This window comes from Alosa pseudoharengus, unplaced genomic scaffold (genome assembly GCF_046254945.1).
Source record: "Alosa pseudoharengus isolate Yale_2024_CS ecotype anadromous, Long Island Sound unplaced genomic scaffold, YU_APseudo_1.1 YU_APseudo_1.1_scf_7, whole genome shotgun sequence".
NCBI classification, from domain to species: domain Eukaryota; kingdom Metazoa; phylum Chordata; class Actinopteri; order Clupeiformes; family Clupeidae; genus Alosa; species Alosa pseudoharengus.
The window spans coordinates 41,601,602-41,624,479 of NW_027468859.1; the positions used below are offsets into that span (position 1 = coordinate 41,601,602).

The following is a 22,878-nucleotide window of genomic DNA, read 5'->3' on the forward strand; positions in this document are numbered from 1 at the left end:
GTCTGGGGTATGGTTTGTGACTTTTTATTTATTATTTTTGATTTCTCCTCCATCTATCTACCCATGTCCTTGATTGCCTAGCCTTTCTCCTCTCCACCTTTCTTATGCAGCCCTTGCCACTTAATCTACTAAACCCCTCTTCTACTGCACTTTTAACCCCCCCCCCCATAAATGCACAAATAGGCCGACACCAGACATAATTTCACTGCATTTCTTACTTCCAGTAACTATATGCATGTGACAATAAACTTCCTTGTATTCTTGTATCCTTGTTAGAACTCCGGTGCAGTTTTATCTATCTGTTCCAAAACCAGTCATTTTTTGTGACAGTCAAGCAAGTCAAGTCAAGTCATTGCCAAATCATACAAATTCATGATGATTTACCCATGTTTTCATTTTAAAATAAGCTACAATAGGCTAGTTATGAACTGCTGGAGTTTTATTTGTAACAAACAAATAGACATTGCATTCATTTAAGCCACATAGCCTACATCTGAACGGTTTATAGAATAAGATGAAATGTATACGAATAAAAATAAATGTATTTCAAGTAGACCTATTATAAAATAGCCTATTATTGTTTCAATATGCCTCAAATATTAGGTAGCCTAAGCTACATCAAATCATGAAAATATATTCAAACTCAAGTTCAAGTTACACCTGTCCTGACCTGTCACATCTCCAGGGACCCAATAATGTTGAAAAAGTGAACTAATCAATCAATCAAACGCTGCTGCCGACGTCACTGCCAAACTTTGACAAGCACGACAGCACAATGGGTTTTAGGAGGGTTTAGGACCGTCATGCTCTATGCTGATTGCTGGCAGTTAGCTAGGCCTACTTATTGTTGTTAGCCTACTACTAGGCTGTACTGTATGGAACAGGGACGTGTTTAAGAGGGAGGGAGAAAGAGAGGCGCTTACTTTAGGTTTTAGATTAAACTTAGACAAGAAAATGTTCGGAGTGTCTATTCCTACCCCTGGTACGAATAGCCTTGGCCACACAACTGGGCTATTCACACCCTGTTACATAACAACAAAAACATGTGTTGCGTGCCCAAAAAACATGGCCGACATTCGTTTTTTCGTCAGCAGAAAGTGAAGAATTCTGAACGGTTTCAGGACTAATATCTGTTCAGATTAAGTTTTAGATGGAAAAGTTGTGTTTTATTTTCATAATCTTTGTTCAGTGAACACATACAACCGTCAGTTTGTTAGCTAACAGAAATTTCGTGAATATGACGTTCAGGCCTATAAACTATAAGTTTACCTGCAAACCTCAACTTCTTGTCGAAGCTGATAGTGCAGTGGTCACAGGAAAGGGCTGGCACGCGGGATGACCGGGGTTTGATTTCCGTGTGATGCGTTTTGGCGGAGTGAGTGTGCATGTGTACCAACGTCTCTGGAGAGAAGGCGCGCAATTTGAACAAGAAATCGGTTCTCAAACGAAAGTTTTGATTGCAACAATTAGCTAGTTCATGCACCAGGGTGTAAATAGCATGCAGTACTATAAACACCTGGGTACGAATAGCATCCACTTACTGTACATTGATGCAAACAGCATACCTTATTCAGAGTGTATATTACACAGCTGAGCTATTCACACTCTGTTATGTAACAACAAAAAAAACATGTTGCTTGTTTTTAAAAAATATATATATATTATTACATTTTGTGATCAATATGCCAGATTAAATGCACAGGGGTGCAAATAGCATACACTGATATTTGTACCAGTCGAGGTACTAATAGAACACATTGCTGTGTGCACCGGGGTACGAATAGCATACATTGATATTTGTACCAGACGGGGTACTAATAGGACACATTGCTGTGTGCACCGGGGTACAAATAGAATTCACTTCTTATTGCACCAGGGTATGAATAGCATACACTGCTAATTGTACCAGGGGTGCAAATAGCCTTACCCGAAAATGTTTCACTTTGCCATTTCACACATTTTAACCTAATATGGCGTTAACTAAAAAGCATAATAGATTCAAAGCCAAACTTTTAACATGCCTTAAATTTGACGTTAGGTTTCTAACACGACTAACTTCTGAAGGATGAAAATCAACGTGGTGGTGGTTATGTCGCTATTTTGCACACTTGCAGACTGCTGTTCATTTCTCCTTTGAGTTGTCAGATACATCATCTGTGAAGCCAAACATTATTATGTTTTGGTATAAACGTAGATCCTTCCATATTTGCAAGTTAGCCTACCTCAGTCTGTCTCATTTGATCTGGCACTTGCTGGTCTGTCGCGTCACTTGGTAACAATGACAGGTTCGCTCGCGTGACGCATGCAACCTAAGCAGATTTTCTAAAATCGTAAAGTTCACTCCTTAATATCTATGAAAAAAATAAAAAGTCAAGTCATTTCAAGTCATTTGTCTTAAGTCTAAGTCAAGTCTCAAGTCATGAATAGCAAGTCAAAGTCAAGTCGAGTCTTTTATACATGTTGATCAAGCAAGTCTCAAGTCCTAAAAAATGTTACGAGTCTGACTCGAGTCAAGTAATGTGACTCGAGTTCCCCATGTCTGGTGAACAGAGACTAGCTGGGTCAGGGCTAGGGGGGAGTAATCACACTCGGGTACAGTCCAGTTAAACAGACCCAGTGTGAATGCACCATAAGGAGAATTAAGGAGAAGGAGATTAAGGAGAAAAGCCTATTGAATTTACCCCTTTCTTTTTTTTATTTCAATTCCCCCCTTAATCAAGGAATCCCTAAATTAACACCTTAAACAAAATTAAGATATACTTAAATTGTCCTTAATCACAACAAATAAAGAGATCCCCTGACTTGGGTCCGTGTAACGCTTTGCAGTGCTTTGTAGGGGTGTAGTGGTTCATGTATTCGTATTGAACCGAAACGGTACGGGTGTCACGGTTCAGTGCATGAATGTACACGGAGAATACACGGTATAAAAATACATAAAACTCATGTGCGGATTAATTAATGTAATGCGCAATTACGAGAGTTACGAGAGTTCTTTAGCGACACCTAACGCTAATCTGTAGCCTCGCCTTAGCTCTGAAGCTCTTATTGGTGCCTATGTTATTTTTTTGTCAGGTCGTCGGTCGAGTCAGTCAATCAGAGATAGCAGCACTAAGCCAGTGGTGGTGACCCACAAGAGTTAGAGGATCCGCTGCTCTCTTTAAGATCGCAAGTTTGAGAACTTCAGTTATAGTAGTACAGGCGAGAGTGGTGGATAAGATGAAACTGTGTGTTGGCGTTGTACAGCAGTTGTTGGGTATGTGAGTGGAAATATATCGAACATGCTACACATATTCGAAGCTGTGATATCCTAGGTTTTAGTGTCAGAATTATTTAGGAGTTGCCCAGTAGATGGCGCTCCAACATTAGTTATAGTGTTTGGGTACCGTTAAACTAAGGTAGAAGAAGTGTGATTCTACATGAGTTTGAAGTATAGCTTGTAACTTCTCACATGAGGAGCCCAGACGGCACACATAAATCTTACCGATGTCGGGCCGATGAATGCCGTTATACAGTCTAGAAGACATCGCATAGGAAGTGTTTGCTCATTGGCAAGACATTGCCGGGATGTTGGCAAATCATCGAAAACGACAATGAGCCAATGTTTCAACGACTCATCATTTGCTCATTGGCAAGACATCGCCGGGATGTCGGCAAATCATCAAAAACGACAATGAGCCAATGTTTCAATGACTCATCAAAGCTATGCCCACCCCCGGCTTATACGACCTTTATTTATTTAGGTCGGAACTTGAGATTGCACATTTTACACTAGGCTATAAATGATTAGATCTATAAAGACACAAGAAAGATGCCAGAAATATTTTCAATTAATTTTATTGAATGTTTAAAAAAGTCTGAATGATGAAAAAATGCTGTTAGAAAATGTTCCCCCAAAAATCAGGTTCTTCTCCTGCAAGAGACAAAAACAACAATTAATTCACCGCAACACTTTCATCTTCAAAGTCTACCTTTACCGATTGCTAATGAATTTTCATAGATGCAGAGAACAAATAGATTTCAAACCCATTAGCATTACCTCAGCTGATATTTCAATCAAGCAGAGGCGAGCTAATGCCGTAACGCCGGCCAAAACACGAACTCTGGAAGTGACTAGAGAAAGTTGGGACTGAAACGTAGCCTACATTTGCTTTGGGAACTTCGGCTGATGCATATCTGTGCATTTCCTCTGTGCAAAGGCGTTATGGGGTGATTCTCCAACTATGGTACTTTTTGGACCTGAACATTTTCAGAAAATGAAAATTTTTTAATTAAAATATTACTGCCATAATTTGTTTCCCCAGTATGCCTAGATACCTGCCCTGAAGTTGGCTGTGCTGATTTTTATGGAATAATATGTATTTTTTGACATTTTTCCATGGCAAAAGCAATGGTCATTTCCACAACCGAACAAAAACAAGCCAACCTGTCTACCTATCACTACCATGGAGACAGATGTGGAAAAGACGGTCGTGGAAATGACATTTTCCCACTTTCCCTCTAATATCTCATGTTTGACTAGCCTGTTAGTGTTAGTTTTAGAGTTAGCATTAAATAATCTCAAATTACACCTAGCGAAATTGTAAAAATCCAGAATTTTTCCCATCGGAATGAATTATGAGCGGTTCAGAAATGACGTACAATAAACATACTCGCGGTATTTGTCATATTTACCTTGATATATCTCCTATGTATTAACCTCTGCTGGGATCATTCTTTCATTCAGCCATGTGGATCCCTCTGGAGTGTCAGTTGCTATGGTTACTGAGTATACAAATCTAGAATACTGAGCCTGGGATTGCATTTTATGCAGAGGTGTGGAAATGACGGTGAACCCAAGGGACAAGTGTTTAACATGTTTAAAATATGCCAAATCGAAAAGAAATATAAAAACAAATAGTAGATTTGAATGAATTGGGTTATAATGCATACTTTCTGTTTGAATTTAAAATTATATCAGTATTAGATTTTAAGAGAGATAAGGTCGAAGACCCAAAGTCTGGCCTAGGGACAGAGGCAAAATAGTAAAAAACGCATATAAAATGTCTTATATTTTATAAAAAACAACATAATTGAACAATGATTTTTTATATATAGGTTCCCCTAAATATGTAGTAAGTGTGAAAAAAATAAAAAAGTGGAAATGTTTTGTATTTTTTTAAATATATGTCAAGGACAGAAAAAGTACCATGACACGACCAGCAGGTTAGCTCAGCCAAGACAGTAACGTTAGCTAATAGCCTAGCTCCCACTCCTCTCCATTCAAAAACGACAGCCTTTCCTGGGTTAAGTCTCATGGTCAAATAATAACTTGCTATTCTTACACCCAAGCATATTGCTGTCCTTGTACCGGTAATCATGGATGCTAGTGTTAACTTTTCGCCATAGCCGCTAGCTAGGTTTAACATATTTTCCAGGGTTATAGTCTAGTTCAGGGGTTCCCAAACTTTTCAACCCGCGACCCCCAAAATAACCGTGCCAGAGACTCCCGACCCCCACTATCCCTGGATGTGACTCAAAAAATAAAATAAAATGTGCGCACCGGCCATAAGCACTAGGCTTATCCAAACACAGGCTTAACGACAACACAAAAGAACAGAGCAGCCTGTTATGATTTTACATATAGAAATGTACAATATGATAAAAGCAGAATAACTTATTCAAAAAATAATATCCATGTAACATGAGTGCACATTATTGCTGTCGTGCAAACTTAACTTGGAAACATTACTTTAATTTCCATTTTAACAGAAGAATATCTCAGTCAGGGTAATATCCACAAACTGTTGTTAACATATGTACATTGTTGCTTACATTTTGCCAACTATGTTTCAGCGTTAATCTCATCTAATGAGATGGATGCGCGCTATGCGCGGAACACAGCAAGTCCATTCTTGGTTTAATTGTGGAGACGGCCACACGGAGATCATCCTCCACATTTAGACGCGATCTGTATTTGGTTTTAATATATGCCAGTGCAGAGAAAGTCTTTTCGCACAATATGAGCGGAACACAGCAAGTCCATTCTTGGTTTAATTGTGGAGACGGCCACACGGAGATCATCCTCCACATTTAGACGCGATCTGTATTTGGTTTTAATATATGCCAGTGCAGAGAAAGTCTTTTCGCACAATATGAGCCAAACGGCGTCAGTACGTCCATCGCGGCCTTGAATAGCTGTGGATATTCCATCTCGACTGAAATCCAGAACTCAGCAAGCGTCTTGGAATTAAAATCTGTCTTTAAAGTGCGGTCAAGTGACAGCTCTTTTATTTTTCCCAAATTTATTTGATTTATGGAAATCATTTCGCGACCCACCCCTCGGCGTCCCGCGACCCCCACTTTGGGAACCCATGGTCTAGTTGACAGAAAGGTGAACCCGGAAATGTTGAGTACACCAAAGTTTTATGATAGAAATATATAGTATGGGTCCCCAGTATGCAGAAACTGCCGGATGCTAATTTGCATATTTTGGGCAATTTGTGTAATTAAGCTAATTAGCATAAAGTAGCATAATCGCCTATATTGATCATATTATAGGAGCTGCTTGGCCAAAATGGACAATGTTAGTATGTTTTTAGGGGTTACTGGAGAGTCCATATCTGACATTTTCAAGACTCAAAATCACTATTTAAACATGGTTTGGTCACGTTCTTACTCATTAAGCTGATTTTGCTGAGTTTTTGGGGGCGATTTAGACGGATTTTTGGAGGATAAAAATGTTCAGTGTTCAGGAATAATTTCAAGTTATTTCTGAATTCCACAATAATTTTGGAAATAGCTATTCACTGGCCCTCTGCTGTGACTCACAATTGAGTAACAAAGGGAAGAACTAGCCTCTACTACTCCTCCTGTCCTCATCCGTTGTCCTGTCGCCATCTTCTCCAGACTCCCCATCCCTGTCCTTCAGCTCTTTTAGCTGTATATATATATATATATATTGCAACATGTAACATCACTGCCTTTGCAGAAACAATAATTAGTACAGGCCAGGCCTGCAGCTGCACAGCTGCACTTTCCAGATACATGTATACACAGTTTTAACCCAGCTTTGCAGTTACTGCTGATAACATCTAACAAATCAGCAGGAGCAACAGGACTTCGAGAGTGGGCGAGTTCCTCTCCTTTCTTCATACCTGTCTTCTTACTCCATCCAAACGCGGTGATATCCACAGCCGGTGGATCAGGGCGGTCTGCTGCTTTCCAAAGCAGCACCTGTAGATGGGCACGTTTTCCATGGAGGAGTAAGTTGCGTTCTGTAGGAGACAGTGTCTTCAGTGCTGGAGGAGCCGGGAATGGGAGGCCTCACCGCCAGGGATGGATTACTGCACGGGCCTACCGAGCCCAGGGTCAGGGGGCCCTGAAGCCCAAGCCTTTGCATGAAATCATTGCCTCAATATCAACACATCAGGATGTATGGTGTATGAATCTGATCCATCCCCAAAATGCACCAGTATACAGGAAATCACATCAAACAAATTAAAACATTTTTAAGGACCCCCAAACCCCCCTTCCACATGCGACAATGAGTGGGGGGCCCTTAATACATCTGGGCCCAGGGGCCCGAAAGTTCATAATCCGTCCATGCTCAGCGCTAGGTGGAGGCCCAAGCAAAAGGATCCAAAGAGAGACACTTGTAAGGGGTACTAAGAAGCTTACAGAGGCCTTCAGTAGAAGCCGCGGGAGGAGACCAGCCGTCGCCTGGGCCTGGCTACGGGAGGAGTGCTAGCCTGAAGAGGATCTCGATGCAGTGGACACGGCGGAGAAGGGCTTCACGCGACCTTGGAAGATGAGGTGGTGACGCCGACCTGCTTTACCGTGAGAAGACCTTGAGCCCCTGGCCCCGCCAGGCAGCTTTAGGTTGGAGTTGGCGGTGGCCCTGTCTGCGGAGCAGAGCAGAGGTGGAGCGGCAAGGAGGTGGTGCCTTGAGGATGGACGGTTGGCGGAGCCGTTTGAGGCACGACGGTTGGGCAGCTCTGGCGGAAGGGCCCTCTGAAAAACGGAACTCTAAGCCTTTGGGTGCGTGTGGGAGGCACCATGCTGTGCAGGTGCCTGTTCTTGTTGGCCTGTTTGCCGGCGCTCTTTAGAAAAATAAGGGGAAAAAAGTTTGTTGTGTGAAATCCAATGGCACAAGCCAGAGAGAAGGTCTACGTCTTGGAGCGACCGTGGCGGAGTGGAGCGGCTGGGAGCAGCGGAGGACCGATATGCGACGAGGTAGCAGAGGAGGGACGACAACGTCGGTAGCTGTAGCCCGATTGCGCAGCGTGGTCCGGCTACGATGGAGCTGGAGTCTGCTGCCTCGACTGGCGAGATGACGGAGCAGAGCGTTGGAGGTGCGGTGCCAGTTATGGTGTTCAGTGGTGGGGAGTCTGTGCCAGTGGAGGCTAGGCCCCACCAGGTGTTGGAGGAACGTTGTGGTGGTGCACACTGCGAAAGTGCGACCTGAGGGCGTTCTCTGAAGGGAGCTGGGGACAAGCGGCGACAGGCCAGGTGACTGCCAGCACTACCCGCATTGGGCTGCTGGTGGTTGTGGTTCCCCTGGGTGAGTAGGGCTTTTGTGGTGTGTGCACCCCACCTGCTGTGTGGCAGTGCCAGAGACTTGAACTGGACTGAATGTGCCGAGGACGGCAATGGCTTGTTGGGGGAGCTGTGTAACGTCAGCGTTGTGATTCCCACAATGTTTCGCGCTGGGGATTCTGGGAGAACTTTGGGGTTGTTATTATGTGTGCTTGTGCCTGTATGGTGCGGCTGCGTCCAACCCTATGTGTGTAAGGTGCGAGTGTTCTTGACTTCCCTGGCGTGTGCTATGTTCTGTGCCGATGTCCCTGCTCCCGACCTTTAATAAAGCTTTTGATTAGACAACACTGTCTCATCAATCGTTACACTATTAAATCTGCTTAGCATCATTAGCATGCTGCACATATTTGTTAAAGCTCTTGCATTCAAGTTGAGTGATCATCTCAATACCAATGTTTCCCAAACACACATGAGGAAACTTAACAGTCCAATCAGTAGACTATGATAAGCTAGCCAACTATGCTTCTTTGTGTACAATATTTTCAGGCTTCAACCAGAGAAGCTGAATGTGGTAGAGTTGTAATAAAAATAGTAGGCCTAAGCTATAGGCTAATCTGCATAAAGTGTGCTGTCATAAATATCAGACATTCAGTATTCTCTCTTTTAATATCAGGATATAAAATAATACATATATATTATATTGTAATCCTCTGGTGTTCTAAGGTGAAATGTCTAGCCCGACCCCTCCAAAAAAATTGACGTTCGTATCAAACCGTGGGTCAAAAATACGAATCGAATTGTTAGGTTGGTGTATCGTTACAGCCCTACTGTATATCGCTACAGTCCTATCCTCCTAGCAAAATAAGGTTAATGAGAGTAAAACGTGACCAAACCAAGTTAAAATAGTGATTTTGATGTCAGATATGGACTCAGCATCTCCAGTAACCCCTAAAAACATACTATCATTGACCATTTTGGCCAAGCAGCTCTTATAATATGATCAATATAGGCAATTATGCTAATTTATGCCAATTAGCTCAATTACACAAATTGCCCAACATATGCAAATTAGCATCCGGCAGTTTCTGCATGCTGGGAACCCATACTATATATTTCCATCATAAAACTTTGGTGTACTCAACATTTCCGGGTCCACAATCGGGCTCTATGGGCTGTCCACCGGACTATTAGTGTAACCTGCGTTGTGTTGAACCTGCGCGATTCAGCCCTGCACACGCCCAGACTCGAACCCGCAAACAGCAGCACCTCGGATCGGGAGGCGAGCGCGCTAACAATTGAGCCAATAGCCCAGGCTACTGGCTCGCATGCCAGCAGCACTCTTGAGGCGTCGGGGAGTGAGGTTTACCAACTTTCCACAAGCACAGCTAAGCTAGCTGGCATCCGTTACACTAGCTCAACTAGCTAACGTAAATTAGAAGTTGTAATTACCCCAAAACAGCTCTTTATAAAGTAATGTACACCAAGTTATGGCTTAGCCTAGCAGGCAAATATATAAACAGTCATACAATTGACACAATGCCTATTTTCTGACAATTTACATGAGTGAATTTACCAACCTGAAAATCGCTGCTCCGGGAGGCTGATCTGATGTGCCTGGCTGCCTGCTACACACGCAAAAAAGAACAGATAGAGCGGGATCTGCGTTGGGTAGTAGGAACGATCAAAAGCCAACATACATGGAAGCTGGGGTAAAAAGAACAGATATCGGGATCTGCTTTGGATAGTAGGAATGATCAAAAGCCAACATACATGGAAGCGACTTCAGGCCGATACCCCTGCGACATTATTATATGGGAGGATTCCATGCTGATCTGAAACCGACATCGGGCAGATGTATGTGTGCTGTCTGGGATAGTGTTAAGTGCATAGACAGTAAAAGAAAGTGTCAACGCTAACCAGGCAAATAAATAAACCATGCCACGGTGAGTTAACGTCGAAGGGCAAAGTCACGTGACTTCTAGTCGTAGTCTGTTTATGAAATGAAAGGAGCAATTTCGTTTTTTTAAAAGAAGGCAAAATAGTGTGATATTTTCACAGTTAGTAGATTATTATGACCGCCGCTAGCGAAGCTAGCGAAGCGGTGATATAGGGATTGTCAAAGTTTTTTTTTTTTCCCGTCATCTACTTCCTGAATTTTTGGTCAACGATACCCGGGACAGCGAACCACCGGGGCACATGAAATTTGGTGGGTATGTAGCCCCACTAGACTTTTACGGAAAAATTTCGTCCCCGGGGGCCACTCCCCCCCCCCATGCTGGGCCCCCCGAACCGCAAAAAAAGCAGTTTTTCCTAAATAACTACCTGAACCGTGGCACTGAGGATGAAGAATCTTTTATGATATGTTGGTCTCAAGGGCCCACATCAATCTGGCCCATAATCACTCATTTGTGATTTGCACCCCCCCGGTAAAAAATTAAAATGCAATATTATTCTGCTTTAATCGCCCCTATCTTCAGTTAAGATGTTCAGAACTGCACCAAATTGTATGTGTATGATTGACCTGGCATTCTCTGGGGGTATGCCAAGTTTCGTAGAATTTCATCCATGGGGGGGTCTAAAAAAATTAGGTTTGGTGTACATTTAGTGACTGTACACTCATTGGCCTGTAGATGGCGGTGCACACATATGCACATGCACACACACACAGGCACCCACATACTATCGGTATTAGAACGGCCAATACATAATTACAAATTTAGTAGCATTAAAAGAAAGCCGAAATAAATATTCATCATCATCATGGCTGCACTTCCAGTATTGGCGATAAGTTGTCGTTTGTCCACTAGATGGTGCATCGTTGTAGTGAGACGTAATTTTGTTGGAAGTTAAAAGTGGATTGGAACAATGGACGCTTCCTACAAGGACTAGTTTACCGCAGAGAACGTCTAATAAGGATAGGATGATGTTCACATGAAATGTAATTCCCATTTCTTCTTGAAGCTGAAATAAATCTGAGGATGTTTATCGGACATGCTTGGTTTTTACTGCAGGTAGGCCTACGTTAATCTTATAATATCAATAAGGACCTAGTGTTACCGTTAGCGTTGGTTGAGTGATGGAGGCCAATTTGATTGATTGCATTTGTAGAAAACTATAAATGCGGTTATACCAAGCAAATTGATAGCAGCACTGTAATTGTATCTTTCGACTGTCATTTGTTGCACGTGCTACAAAAATCATTCTGTGCAATGGAAGATTTACCAACGTTACACCGGTCTGATACAGTTTTGCCTATACACGCGTGAGACTGAGACGCCTGTTTATTTTGTTTTAAGTGCGTGCAGGGTGTGAGAGGGGAATCGATGTGCTTTGATTCCAGCTTGGTAGTTGTAGTCTGTGAAATTAAAAAGCCCGTGTGTGTTAAGTATCCAAACAATGACACCTTCATTTCATTATGGCTGCTTTAGCAACACACCTTAAGCTACTGTGTAGTGGGTCCCATTTAGAAGTGGCTACTTCATTCGCGCTTTCCTTGACTCATGGAGCATGGCAGTTTAAGTCCGCTTGATACTGTAAGGCGTAAGCCATTGGTTTCCAAAGGAGATTTTATTTGTGTCGCCAGCATAGCCTATTGACAATTTATGTTGTAAATAGGCCTACCTTATAAGCCTACCTGTAGCTTAGGGAAGCTAACAGCTTTCTATTAGGATCTAGTTTGTTAGTTACATTTTTGTCATAACTCCCTGATGCATTTTTGCATTTAGAATAGCCAGAGCGTGGATATCTCAATCGGAAAATTAAACAATATCGGGTGCCTATGAACTAGGCTGGGTGAACCCAGCCTGATCTGCCCGCTATTTATTTTTTGATTTCTTAAAAGATTGAGCTTGGTCTGGTGAAAGACAGACTAGACATGGACCTCAGTTACACAATGCAAGGGAACATGAATCAGCCTATATTTGCACGAACAATAACGGACAACAGCTCTTCAACTTTGGCCCGTTAAAATGTGTATGAACAGTCTAGCGACGCATTTCATCAAGGCCCATTTGGACATGTCAGTTATTTGCACCACTGGTTAGATGTAAAACAGCATTTCGTTTCAGACTACTGTTACTTAATTTGTGCATTAACAATAACGTTTCAGACTACTGTTACTTAATTTGTGCATTGACAATAAAGTATTACATGAACTAAAGATGACTAAAATCTTATGTAGAAGAAGAAACATTCACAAAAAATCCATCCATCCAAAAATGACCTTTGTTTTTGATAGCTGTTGAAAACGGCATGGAACTGACAGAGATGTTTTTGTTCATAAATAAACAAACAAACAAACAAACAAATAAATAAATAAGATTATGCTGATACCTTTTGCTTTTACAATGTAGGTCTAGCCTACAGGTGTAAGTGACCTTTCATCAATCCAGTTGCAATGGATGAACTGTGATGAACTGCCCTACTTGTGATTGTTTAGAGATTTTAAAGGTTTTATAACAATGCTACATCTTCTTTGGCTATTCTACAATCTATTCACCTTTTCAGCACCAGTAGGCTTCTTTCTGTGCAGCCGCACACACACTCAGGCATGCCAAACAAGCATACACAAAAGTTTCAAGAGTGGGGGATGGAGTAAAATATGGAGACAAATTGAAGTGTGATTTATTTTTGCGGAACGGATGTACAGGACTGAGCGGCGGTCATATTTTGTACCGCTATGCGTTACATCTAGTTACTGTACACACACTGAAAAATATTGAGGCAAATTGTAGACCCTTCCATATACAACTGAACACGAATGTTGAAGGTCTTGCTTAAGTGGATTTTTAAAAATCATTATTCTATGTAATTTGCACTTTCAGAAATAAGAGATGCTGTAGGCCTATTTTCAGTTTTATAGCTGATTGTCTTATTTTGTTTACAAGTTGCAGATGGAGTCTGGGTACTTATTGTACTGTTTAGCCTACATCTTACACACTTCAGGCTGTTGCAGATAGCTGGTATTCAAAAAAACTATATGTTCAACATAGGTGGAAAGTTATGTTTAACAAAAATCGGCGAAGTTTTATTTATTAATCTCTAGTAAAGTAATGAGTAAAAATCACGAACAACTTCAGGCGGTGCTCTCATCCACCAGCTAGATGGTGTTCTCTCCCCGGTGCTCGTGGTTCAGTCCAACCACAAGCGCAAAAAAGGAAAATTAGAAAATTACGCATTATTTCAATTTTTAACTTCTGAACAGAAAACCATAACTGTGCTCAATTGAAAATCAAAATAACCATCAATAACTGTGGCGTCCTAAAGAATGGTATGGATAACAGATTTTAAAGCCTATTTTTATATTTTTTCATGTGAATTCTGAAAATAGAACACAGCACTGCAAAGCGTTACACGGACCGACTTGACACCTTAATTGTAAGATAAACGGCCCTATCATGACATTCTAAAGCACATCGTCACTCGTCAAAAGTTTATTCAAATTTAGAAGGATGTCCAGTTCACATTGGGAGGGGTTTCGTTATCAAACGTGGAGCGCATGGCGCAACAAGGTGTTCCTAGGTTTTTTAATCAGTCATATGGGTGTGTTTGGGGCGTCATTTAAACCAATGAGAATGACATCTATAGAGCTAAATTTGTCTCAATAATATTTGTATATGCACAGAGGGGGATCCACAAATATTTTGATTTGCATGTGTGTTTTGATACCTACAAATAAAAAAATCATATTTGTAACTCGTATATTGATTTTTACAAATATAGATGTGCATTTGTTAATAAAATGCCATTTGTAAAACCGAAAATTTCATTTGTGAAATGTGATTCTGCATTTTTGGATCACCAGCACACGCATTCTTCGCTTTCCAAAGCTACGTGTTTTTGAGACGTTCTTCGCATGAAAGTCGCACAAATCCACACGTGAAAAAATCATATTTGTAACTTGTAAATTCGTTTTCAGAATTGTAGATGTGTATTTGTCAATTAAATGGCATTTGTAAAACTGAAAATTGCCTTTTGTGAAATCTAATTTTACATTTGTGGATCACCAGCACACGCAGTTTTCGTTTTCGCATTTGTGGATCAGCACACGTGTTTTTGTGTCAATCTTTGTTCTATGGGACTCACAACACTTCATTTTGCCCATGTTCAAGGTGGAAAATAAAAAAGAAAGATTTGCATAAGACAAGTCAAATTGGTGTTTTCAAAAAGAAGGGATCATGGAGAATAAAGAAAAACATATTTAAAAAATCGTTGTATATTCCCACAAGGTGTTTGGGTGCTCAGAAAATGTTAACCAAAATGATTTTTCAGACTTGTGAGGTCTGCTATTCAGACCCTGAAGGGATTTGTTTTCTGTTCATTGCTTTTTGTGAGAGTGTTTCTACTTATCTCAGTAAGGAAAATAAATCAAGAGCCTATGTTGAGTACAAATACTGTATGTCTTCTGAAGGCTTAAACAGAGCCCAGCCAAAAACCGCAATAAAATTTGTATCAACTTTGAGGGACAGCTATGACCATGCAGGATTATCCAGACAAAACGTGACGATTTTGCTACATACTATTCCTATTTATGTACCAGCATGCAAAATTTGAGCCTCCTACATGGTTTAGTTCTTGCGCTGTGGGCTTGTGAACTTTGACAAAAAAAAGAGGCCGAACAAATTCGACACCCCCCTCCCCCTGTAAAACTGGCTGTAACTTGGAAAGTATTGATCTTACATAAGAGTCATTTTACAGTGTGTCTCCTGGGTAACATAGGTAGACCTGGTATTTTTTCAGAATTTTTTGAGACCTAAGTGCGTGGGCCCTGGTTGAACTGACGTGGAATGACCCTTAGGTTTGTGAGGCCACATGTTCTAGATAGGTGATAGTTGAGCCATGTTGAGCACTCAAGTTCATGCCAGATAGCACTGCAAGTGCCAGTAGTCTGGCATATCTAAACTTTAGTGGCTTGTTAGTCAGAACAAGGTCGTTTCCACTAAGAAATTCACCTGGGAAATGGGTAGGTAATTTTTTTGGTCACGAAAAAGTCCTTGATGCTGATGAATATGACTAAATACAGAAACGTAGGCTAGCCCATAGATATTAGAAAGCTAGATACCGCATTGACTGTTGAGTTCTATTAGGTGGCATCGTAAACGCAGCTGCCATATTGGTGGGGGCAGCACGTTTACTGTCTATGGGGGAGTGACAACAACACTTGCCGCAATCAGAGACACCTGTTTGATTTCCAGTCAGAGTCACGTGTTTCTCCATTGGCCTCCAGTTATTGTTGCCCCCACCAAGATGGCAACGCTATTTACGTACGTTCGGGAGCCCAATGCGGTATCTAGCTTTCTAATATCTATGGGCTAGCCTACATGTCTGCTTCAACGAGTGAAATGTGCTACTAAACTGCCCATTAGTTGAACGGGAGACAATGTTTTTATAACCTTCGGCTAACTGATCCTACCTAAAACATTCACTTAAGCCCTCCTTACACTGACAGACTTTGGAAAGATTTGCAAAGATTTGGAAAAGATTTTTGAAAGACTACAGTCTCAGACCCTCTCACATCTAAAGACAAGTAGTAGAGTTGTAAGTCACAGAATATGATTTTGCAATGACTAGGGTCATCTTGCAGGGTCACTATTTACAAGACTGCAACTAGATTCCTTTAAATTATTACCCATCGTGCAATAGATAAACAGGAACTGAAATGATAGCCTAGACTAAACTCAAAGTCGTATTTTTGTGTTTCTACAGCATTGTTTCACGCGTGACATCCCTAACCGATATAGAGTTGTTCTGTCACGTGGAAGAGCTGACTTATATGTATAAGAAATTACAAATATTATAAGAATAACAAATAATCATATAGGCTACAGCTGTCGCTTACTTTGCCCCTTCCTGTTTGTTGTTGGAGAGAGGTCACTATTGGTTTTTATAGTTCACGTCACTATTTGCATGAGCCACGACTAGAAAGACTTGCGATAATATCAAACATGTTTGATATTGTCGTAACGGCAAAACTAGAAAAAGACTGACTCCGACTGACTTAAAACCGCTAAGAGTGGCACCTTACAGTTAACGATCTAGTTGACGGGAGCGCGCCGCGATTCCAGTAGGCTACAACTCCCATGATTTCTGTCCAATTTTGGAAATGTAATCGCCGACTGTGAAAACAACAGACCAAAATCATACAATGTAAGGCCGCCATTACTCATACAAGCAAGTAGTAGAATATTATTGTTACGTTGGCCAAATGGTGAAATGCTAAAATAAGTTTAAGTTATACTGGCACCAAAGCCTTTAACCCCTATGTAAATCATCCATTCAAAATTAACTTTGTATTGCTGTAATAGTCATTTACATGATCAATATCAAAAATATCTTTCTAATATGTTCAGAAAATTTTGATTTTCATTCGAACGTAGTTATTGTCCATGATTCCAAACTTTTTACCAGACATGTACAAGACAAACCAATTGCATTTTCATTCTTGACTCTGACAGAAGACTTCACTGTGGGTGATGCCCATCTTCTCTTATTTTCTCACAGTATGATCTACTCTCTGGTCCCATCATAACAGAAAATCACACACCACCAAAGGAACTTGATATCAGGGATTGTTTTCTGAAATTCAAGTATTATACAAGCAATGGAAATGCTATCCTTCCTGGACAACATCCCTTTTTGTTGATTGACTGATTAACTGGAATCTTTATATATTTTATTTATCTATTTTGTTTTTAAATGAATGAACATATTCATCGCATGTCAACAAAATGTGTTACACTATGTGACCGGAAAAGCAATAGCTGGGCCGCTTTGAACTCTTTGGGTAACAGTTATAGTGACTACATTTAGGATGTAGCAGGAACATGGAGTAACTCAGCAAGTTATTATAAAGTGTGAGCCTGTGATGACATTTACATTTGCTAACTCAAAATTAAATGAAGAGTATAGTGAAATGATTGCAGTCTAATGCAGTGAGTAGTGCTTATTTTGACTTTTGCAAACATTTTGTTCAGACGTCAATTTAGTTTACAAATATCTAGGTTCACCTACAAAGTATTTTCACAGGCAATTAAACATGATGGAAATATGTGCTTAATTAGTGAAGCACTATGTCATGTCTGGTTGTAAGTAGAATTATATCTTGGGGTTTTGATGGGGTCCTGAAGACATTTATTTTCCTATACTGACCAGAGAATAATGCATTATCCCACTTACTATGCAGCTACTTGCCAAAATCACACTCTTCACACAATTATCTCTTTTTATTTTGTTTCCATTTTGTGGCTTCTGCTGAGAAAACAAAAATGTCTTCACATCAATCAAACAAAGTTTTGCACAACATATCCTGTTATTACCAGAGGATGCTCTTATATAATAAATACTGAGAATAACTGATACAGATGTGCTCATAAGTTTACACACCCATGCTAAAGTTGACTAAAAAGAGGAATAAAAAATCATCTTCTACCGATCACCGCTGGGACAGTTGTGTCATGACATGACATCAGAGACATGGCTACATGAGAACTGCTGTGGAACTAGCAGGCCGCAGTGTTTACAGATCAGACCGCACACTACACTTTAGGAAATTACACAAACTCATCTCTCAGCACGAGCCAGCTAGCCGCACAGTTGTGTAGCTGTGAAGAGCAGCAACCGAAGTATCATTAGGCTTGTTCGAGATGGACTGAGTCTGACTTGGTCTGGCTTACTACGTAAACGTGATCTTCAGAGGCTAGCCGGGAGGAGCTACAACAGAGGGCAGCTCATCCCGGACAGGCAGGCTACAGTCTGCCTGACGTGACTCGCGGGAGATATCGCGGAATTTTGTTTGCAATAAACACAGCAGAACTTTCATTCCTACTCACTAAAATGAGCATGATGACTGACGAAATAAATTCGTATGATGTAGTTTAAATAAACCACTGTTGTCATACAGTTAACAGGCCTGCATTGTAGCAAATAAATTAAATATCAAGTGTTTTCCCTATATGTGTGTCTATCTATTTAGCCAACAGCAGAAAATAACAGAATATCCAAACGTTTTCAGTAGGCTAGCCTACCATTGTTGCAGAAATCACATATAAGAAGGTATCCCTTTGATTTCTGTTTATTTTCGCATATTCCAACATAAGGAAGCAGCATGAGACTCCCGTCAAAATGGTCATGAGGGGATTCCTCCCAAATGGCCCTATCACGTCTTTGAACTGACGTCATGAGGGCGTGTTTCAGCTCGTGCAGCTCGTGGAAGGCAACTGCAAGATCTGTCTGCAGGCTAAGACTCCCGCAATATTTTAAGGCCATGTGACATGGTGGTAAGTCCCTCCCCGGCTGACAGAAGTCGGACAGAATTTCTAACCAGCAAGCATTGCGTCCATCCCAGTATGCATTGTGTTCAACCCAGCATGCATCACATCAAGTCAGATCTGCACAGATCTGCCGCAAGTCGAACTCGCCTACTGTCTATGAGAATTTCTAACCAGCAAGCATTGCGTCCATCCCAGTATGCATTGTGTTCAACCCAGCATGCATCACATCAAGTCAGATCTGCCGCAATTCGAGCTGTGTTTATTGCAAACAAAATTTCGCGATATCTCCCGCGATGTCTCCCGTGAGTCACGTCAGGCAGACTGTAGCCTGTCTGTCCGGGATGAGCTGCCCTCTGTAGTAGCTCCTCCCGGCTAGCCTCTGAAGATCACGTTTACGTAGAAAGCCAGACCAAGTCAGACTCAGCCGAAGTCGAACTCGCCTATCTGCTCTCTACTCTGCTGCCATTGACGCCAATGCTGTCCGAGAACACTTACATTTCTTCTTTTATGGTGAAAAGTAGGTAGCGATAGCCTTTTCACAACAGCCACACCTCTGTTCAGGAGAATACTGCAACTAGTGTTGCGACCACCATGTGTGAGTATAAATAGTTACGGTGATCCTGTGACGTCACATCGCCGCTTGACAGGTCGGGAATGGTGAGTATACTGATCGCATCAGGAGCTAGGGAAAAAGGCTCAGCAGAGACTCTCCTGCAAACCCTAAGATGCACCGGGCTCCCACAGGAACTCCTCACAAATTTGTACAGGTGACCAAATGGTGAGTGTGCTGGCATACAGCTGTACAGTGTAAAGACCTGCAGCGGGTGATTAAAACAGCCCAGAGAATCATTGGTGTCCCTCTCCCAAGCCTTGTGGACATTTACTCCAGTAGGCTGCAGAAAAGAGCAGCAAGCATCAGAGCAGACCCTACACATCCTGGCCATATCATTTTTGACACCCTACCCTCAGGCAGGCTTAGGGCCATGAGGACGTGGGAAAACCACATGAGAAATAGTTTTTTTCCCAGGACCATAAATGAGCTGCTGAAAGGCTAAGCTAACTCTACTGTGTTGATTGCACTGGTTTTCTCATTCTGGTTTTAATACTTTTTTTACTTCATATTTATTTATTTATTGTTGCTGACACCGTCACTTTTTATCTTTCTATCTTTATGCTGCTAAGTGAGTGATTGATGTCATCTTATGATCTAATGATCTTAATGATTTTAAAATAGCCCCACATCATCATATACCCTTCGGTTTTATTTCAGTTAGCCTAATAGCTTGTTTGATTTGCATTCAGATATGATCTTATGGAAAGTACCCCATGCCAATCTCTAGGTATGGTGAAGGGTATGTGATGACGTGGGGCTATTTTAATTCGAAAGGCTAAGGGAACTTTATCAGGATGTATAGTATCCTGGATCCATGAAATAACTGGCCTTTAAAGATAAAAATCTGCCTGCCTCTATGGGAATTTAACATAGGGGTGTGTACACTTATGCCCGCTGTATTTTAAGGAAGAACATTTATTTATTTATTGACGATACATTATTCATTCACAAAGATAATTGGTGTCCTTAAAGGTTTTTTTCTTCATTCTTTTCAGGGCATTTGATCAATTTCCAAAAAAAATATTTTTATTCTTTTTTTTAGTCAACTTTAGCATGGGTGTGTAAACCTATGAGCACAACTGTAAACTAATGAATTTCCCTGTGTATTGGTTGGAACCACAGGGGCAGAGTTTGAGGTGTATTGTCAGCTCAATCAAGACTGAGTAATCCTATGTCAGCTCAATCAATAAACTTAGTGGAGTTGTTTTATTGGATGTTGATTCAGTGATGTTTTATAATTATTTTTTTTTCATAGTATTCTTTGTCACCTGCATGCCACTGCACTGCACAGGAATAATAAACCACCAGGAATGTGGTATTGTGCCTAAGACATAATTTCTTGGTAAAGCTGAACTAAACCCATTGCAGGCTTTCCAAATGCATTCAGATAATTGTATTATTGCTGAAACAACTTAGTTGATATAAGAAAAAGACAGGCTTGGTATTGGTATGGGCAGATATCGGTATAGGAAATATCAGACCTTTAGTTACAAGTGCATTTACAAGTGGCAGTCTGTTTTGGAATGCAATCCCAACACAGAAAAAGTTGGGATATTGTAAAATGCAAATAAAAACAGAATGTGATAATCTGCAAATCTCAAAAACCCATATATAAAAAGGACACAGATGACATCAAATGTTGAAATGACACATTTCATTGAAAATATATGTTCGTTTTGAATTTGATGCCAGCAACATGTTTCAAAAAAAGTTGGGACAGGGGCCAACTAATTAGGGTAACTGGCACCATGATTGGGTATAAAAAAGAGCATTACAGAGAGGCAGAGTCTCTTACAAGTAAAGATGTAGAGGTATTCCTCACTCTGTGTAAACCTGTGTGGACAAATGATGAAACAATATAATTAAATATAGCCGCAAGCGGCAATGTGGGGGCCTAGCTGAACACTAGCACAAATGGCATTGCCATGGCATGAGCAAGCACTCACAGCAACTTTCATGGCAATTTGATAAAGAATGGCTGAGATATCATTTCATTGTACATCAAAGTGTTGCTGAGATATGAGCTCACTTCCTGTATTGCAGTACCCCCTATAGAGGCCAAATGATGCCAATTTCATAGGGTGTCCTCATAATCAGGTTCCAAGTCCCTATACCAAGTTTGGACAGCGTACATCAAAGCGTTGCTGAGATATGAGCTCACTTCCTGTTTGGCAGAGGAAATTGACGTCATGGGGTATGTTGAACTCGGCTTCATCCAAGGATTCCAAATATACCTCAATGTTCAAAATCTGGTATACTGTTCAAATATTAAGTACATGGATGTGAGCCCAAATTTGACACATTGGTGGCGCTAGACCACTTGAGGTGCAGACATGAAACTTGGCGAGATGAATCATGGGACTGTCCCGAATCAGTGTGCCACATTTCACAACTTTTTACCAGACAGTTCTATGGGCTGCCATAGACTCCCATAGACCCCCCCCCCCCCCCTCCCAATGCTAATGCTTCTTAACATGGAATTGTGAGGTATTTGTGAGTTCTCATCTACAGTGCATAATATCATTCAAATATTCAGAGAATCCAGAGAAATCTTTGCAAACAAGGGACAGAGTTCAAAAATAATATTGGATGGCTGTGGTCTTTTGGACCTCAGATGGCATTGCATTAAAACCAGACCTGTTTCTCTAAAGAAAATCATTGTATGTGCTCAGGAAAATGTCCAATTATCATTGTCAATGAGCACGGTTTGATACTCAATTCACAAATGCTAGTTTAAACTGTGCCATGCAAAATAAGAAATTGTATTTAGACAGGATACAGAAATGCCTCCATCTTATCTGGACCTGAGGTCGTTTAAAATTGACTGAGGTAAAGAGGAAAACGGTCCTGTGGTTAGACCAATCTAGATTTGCAATTCTTTGTAGAAATCATGTACTCCTCTGGGCTAAAGTGGAGAGGGACTATCTAACTTATCCAACCTATTATAGTGCTTAGTTAAAATCCCAGCATATAGGTGTCAAGGTGCATTAGTGTCAATGGCATGCATCTTGCACATGATCTAAGTGATGTACAGAGGTTTTGAGCAACATACTGCCATCCAGACAATTCATTTTTTCTGTTAGTCTGACATTTCCATGGTTGCCTGTGTATGAAATACACCGTACACATAGCCTACACAATAACTTACTTTCAATTTCAACCCTTTTGTCATAAAACCTGGCAACCCAAAACCCAAATAAGGAAGCGGGTGCACACTGTGCAGCCACAGTTTGTCAAATTGTTAGAAGAAATGCTGTGATTAACACATCACATTGAGTGTTGATACACAATAAGCATATTGTATCCTCGGAACATAGTCTTTGGAGGAAGGCTGCAGGCAGCAGGTGGATACATAACTGGTATGCGTAACTATTTCAATAAGGTAAAAGCACCGACTGAAATGCAGATGCAGTGTTGCAAGAAGTGTATGAAACATGGTAAATATGCAAACAATGATTCTGTGCAAACACTGACAACCCCACC

General features: G+C 41.0%; 1 protein-coding gene across 1 annotated transcript in view; it reads left to right on the plus strand.

The window, feature by feature from the left end:
* The window catches only part of cnih3 (cornichon family AMPA receptor auxiliary protein 3), a 173,135-nt gene extending 155,984 nt beyond the window's left edge, over positions 1 to 17,151 (plus strand). Inside the window, exon 6 of the mRNA XM_076272584.1 lies at positions 17,014 to 17,151. Coding sequence (XP_076128699.1) covers positions 17,014 to 17,041 — 28 coding nt within the window. The 3' untranslated portion in view covers positions 17,042 to 17,151. The remainder of the gene's footprint in view (positions 1 to 17,013) is intronic.
* Positions 17,152 to 22,878: the final 5,727 nt, after the last annotated feature.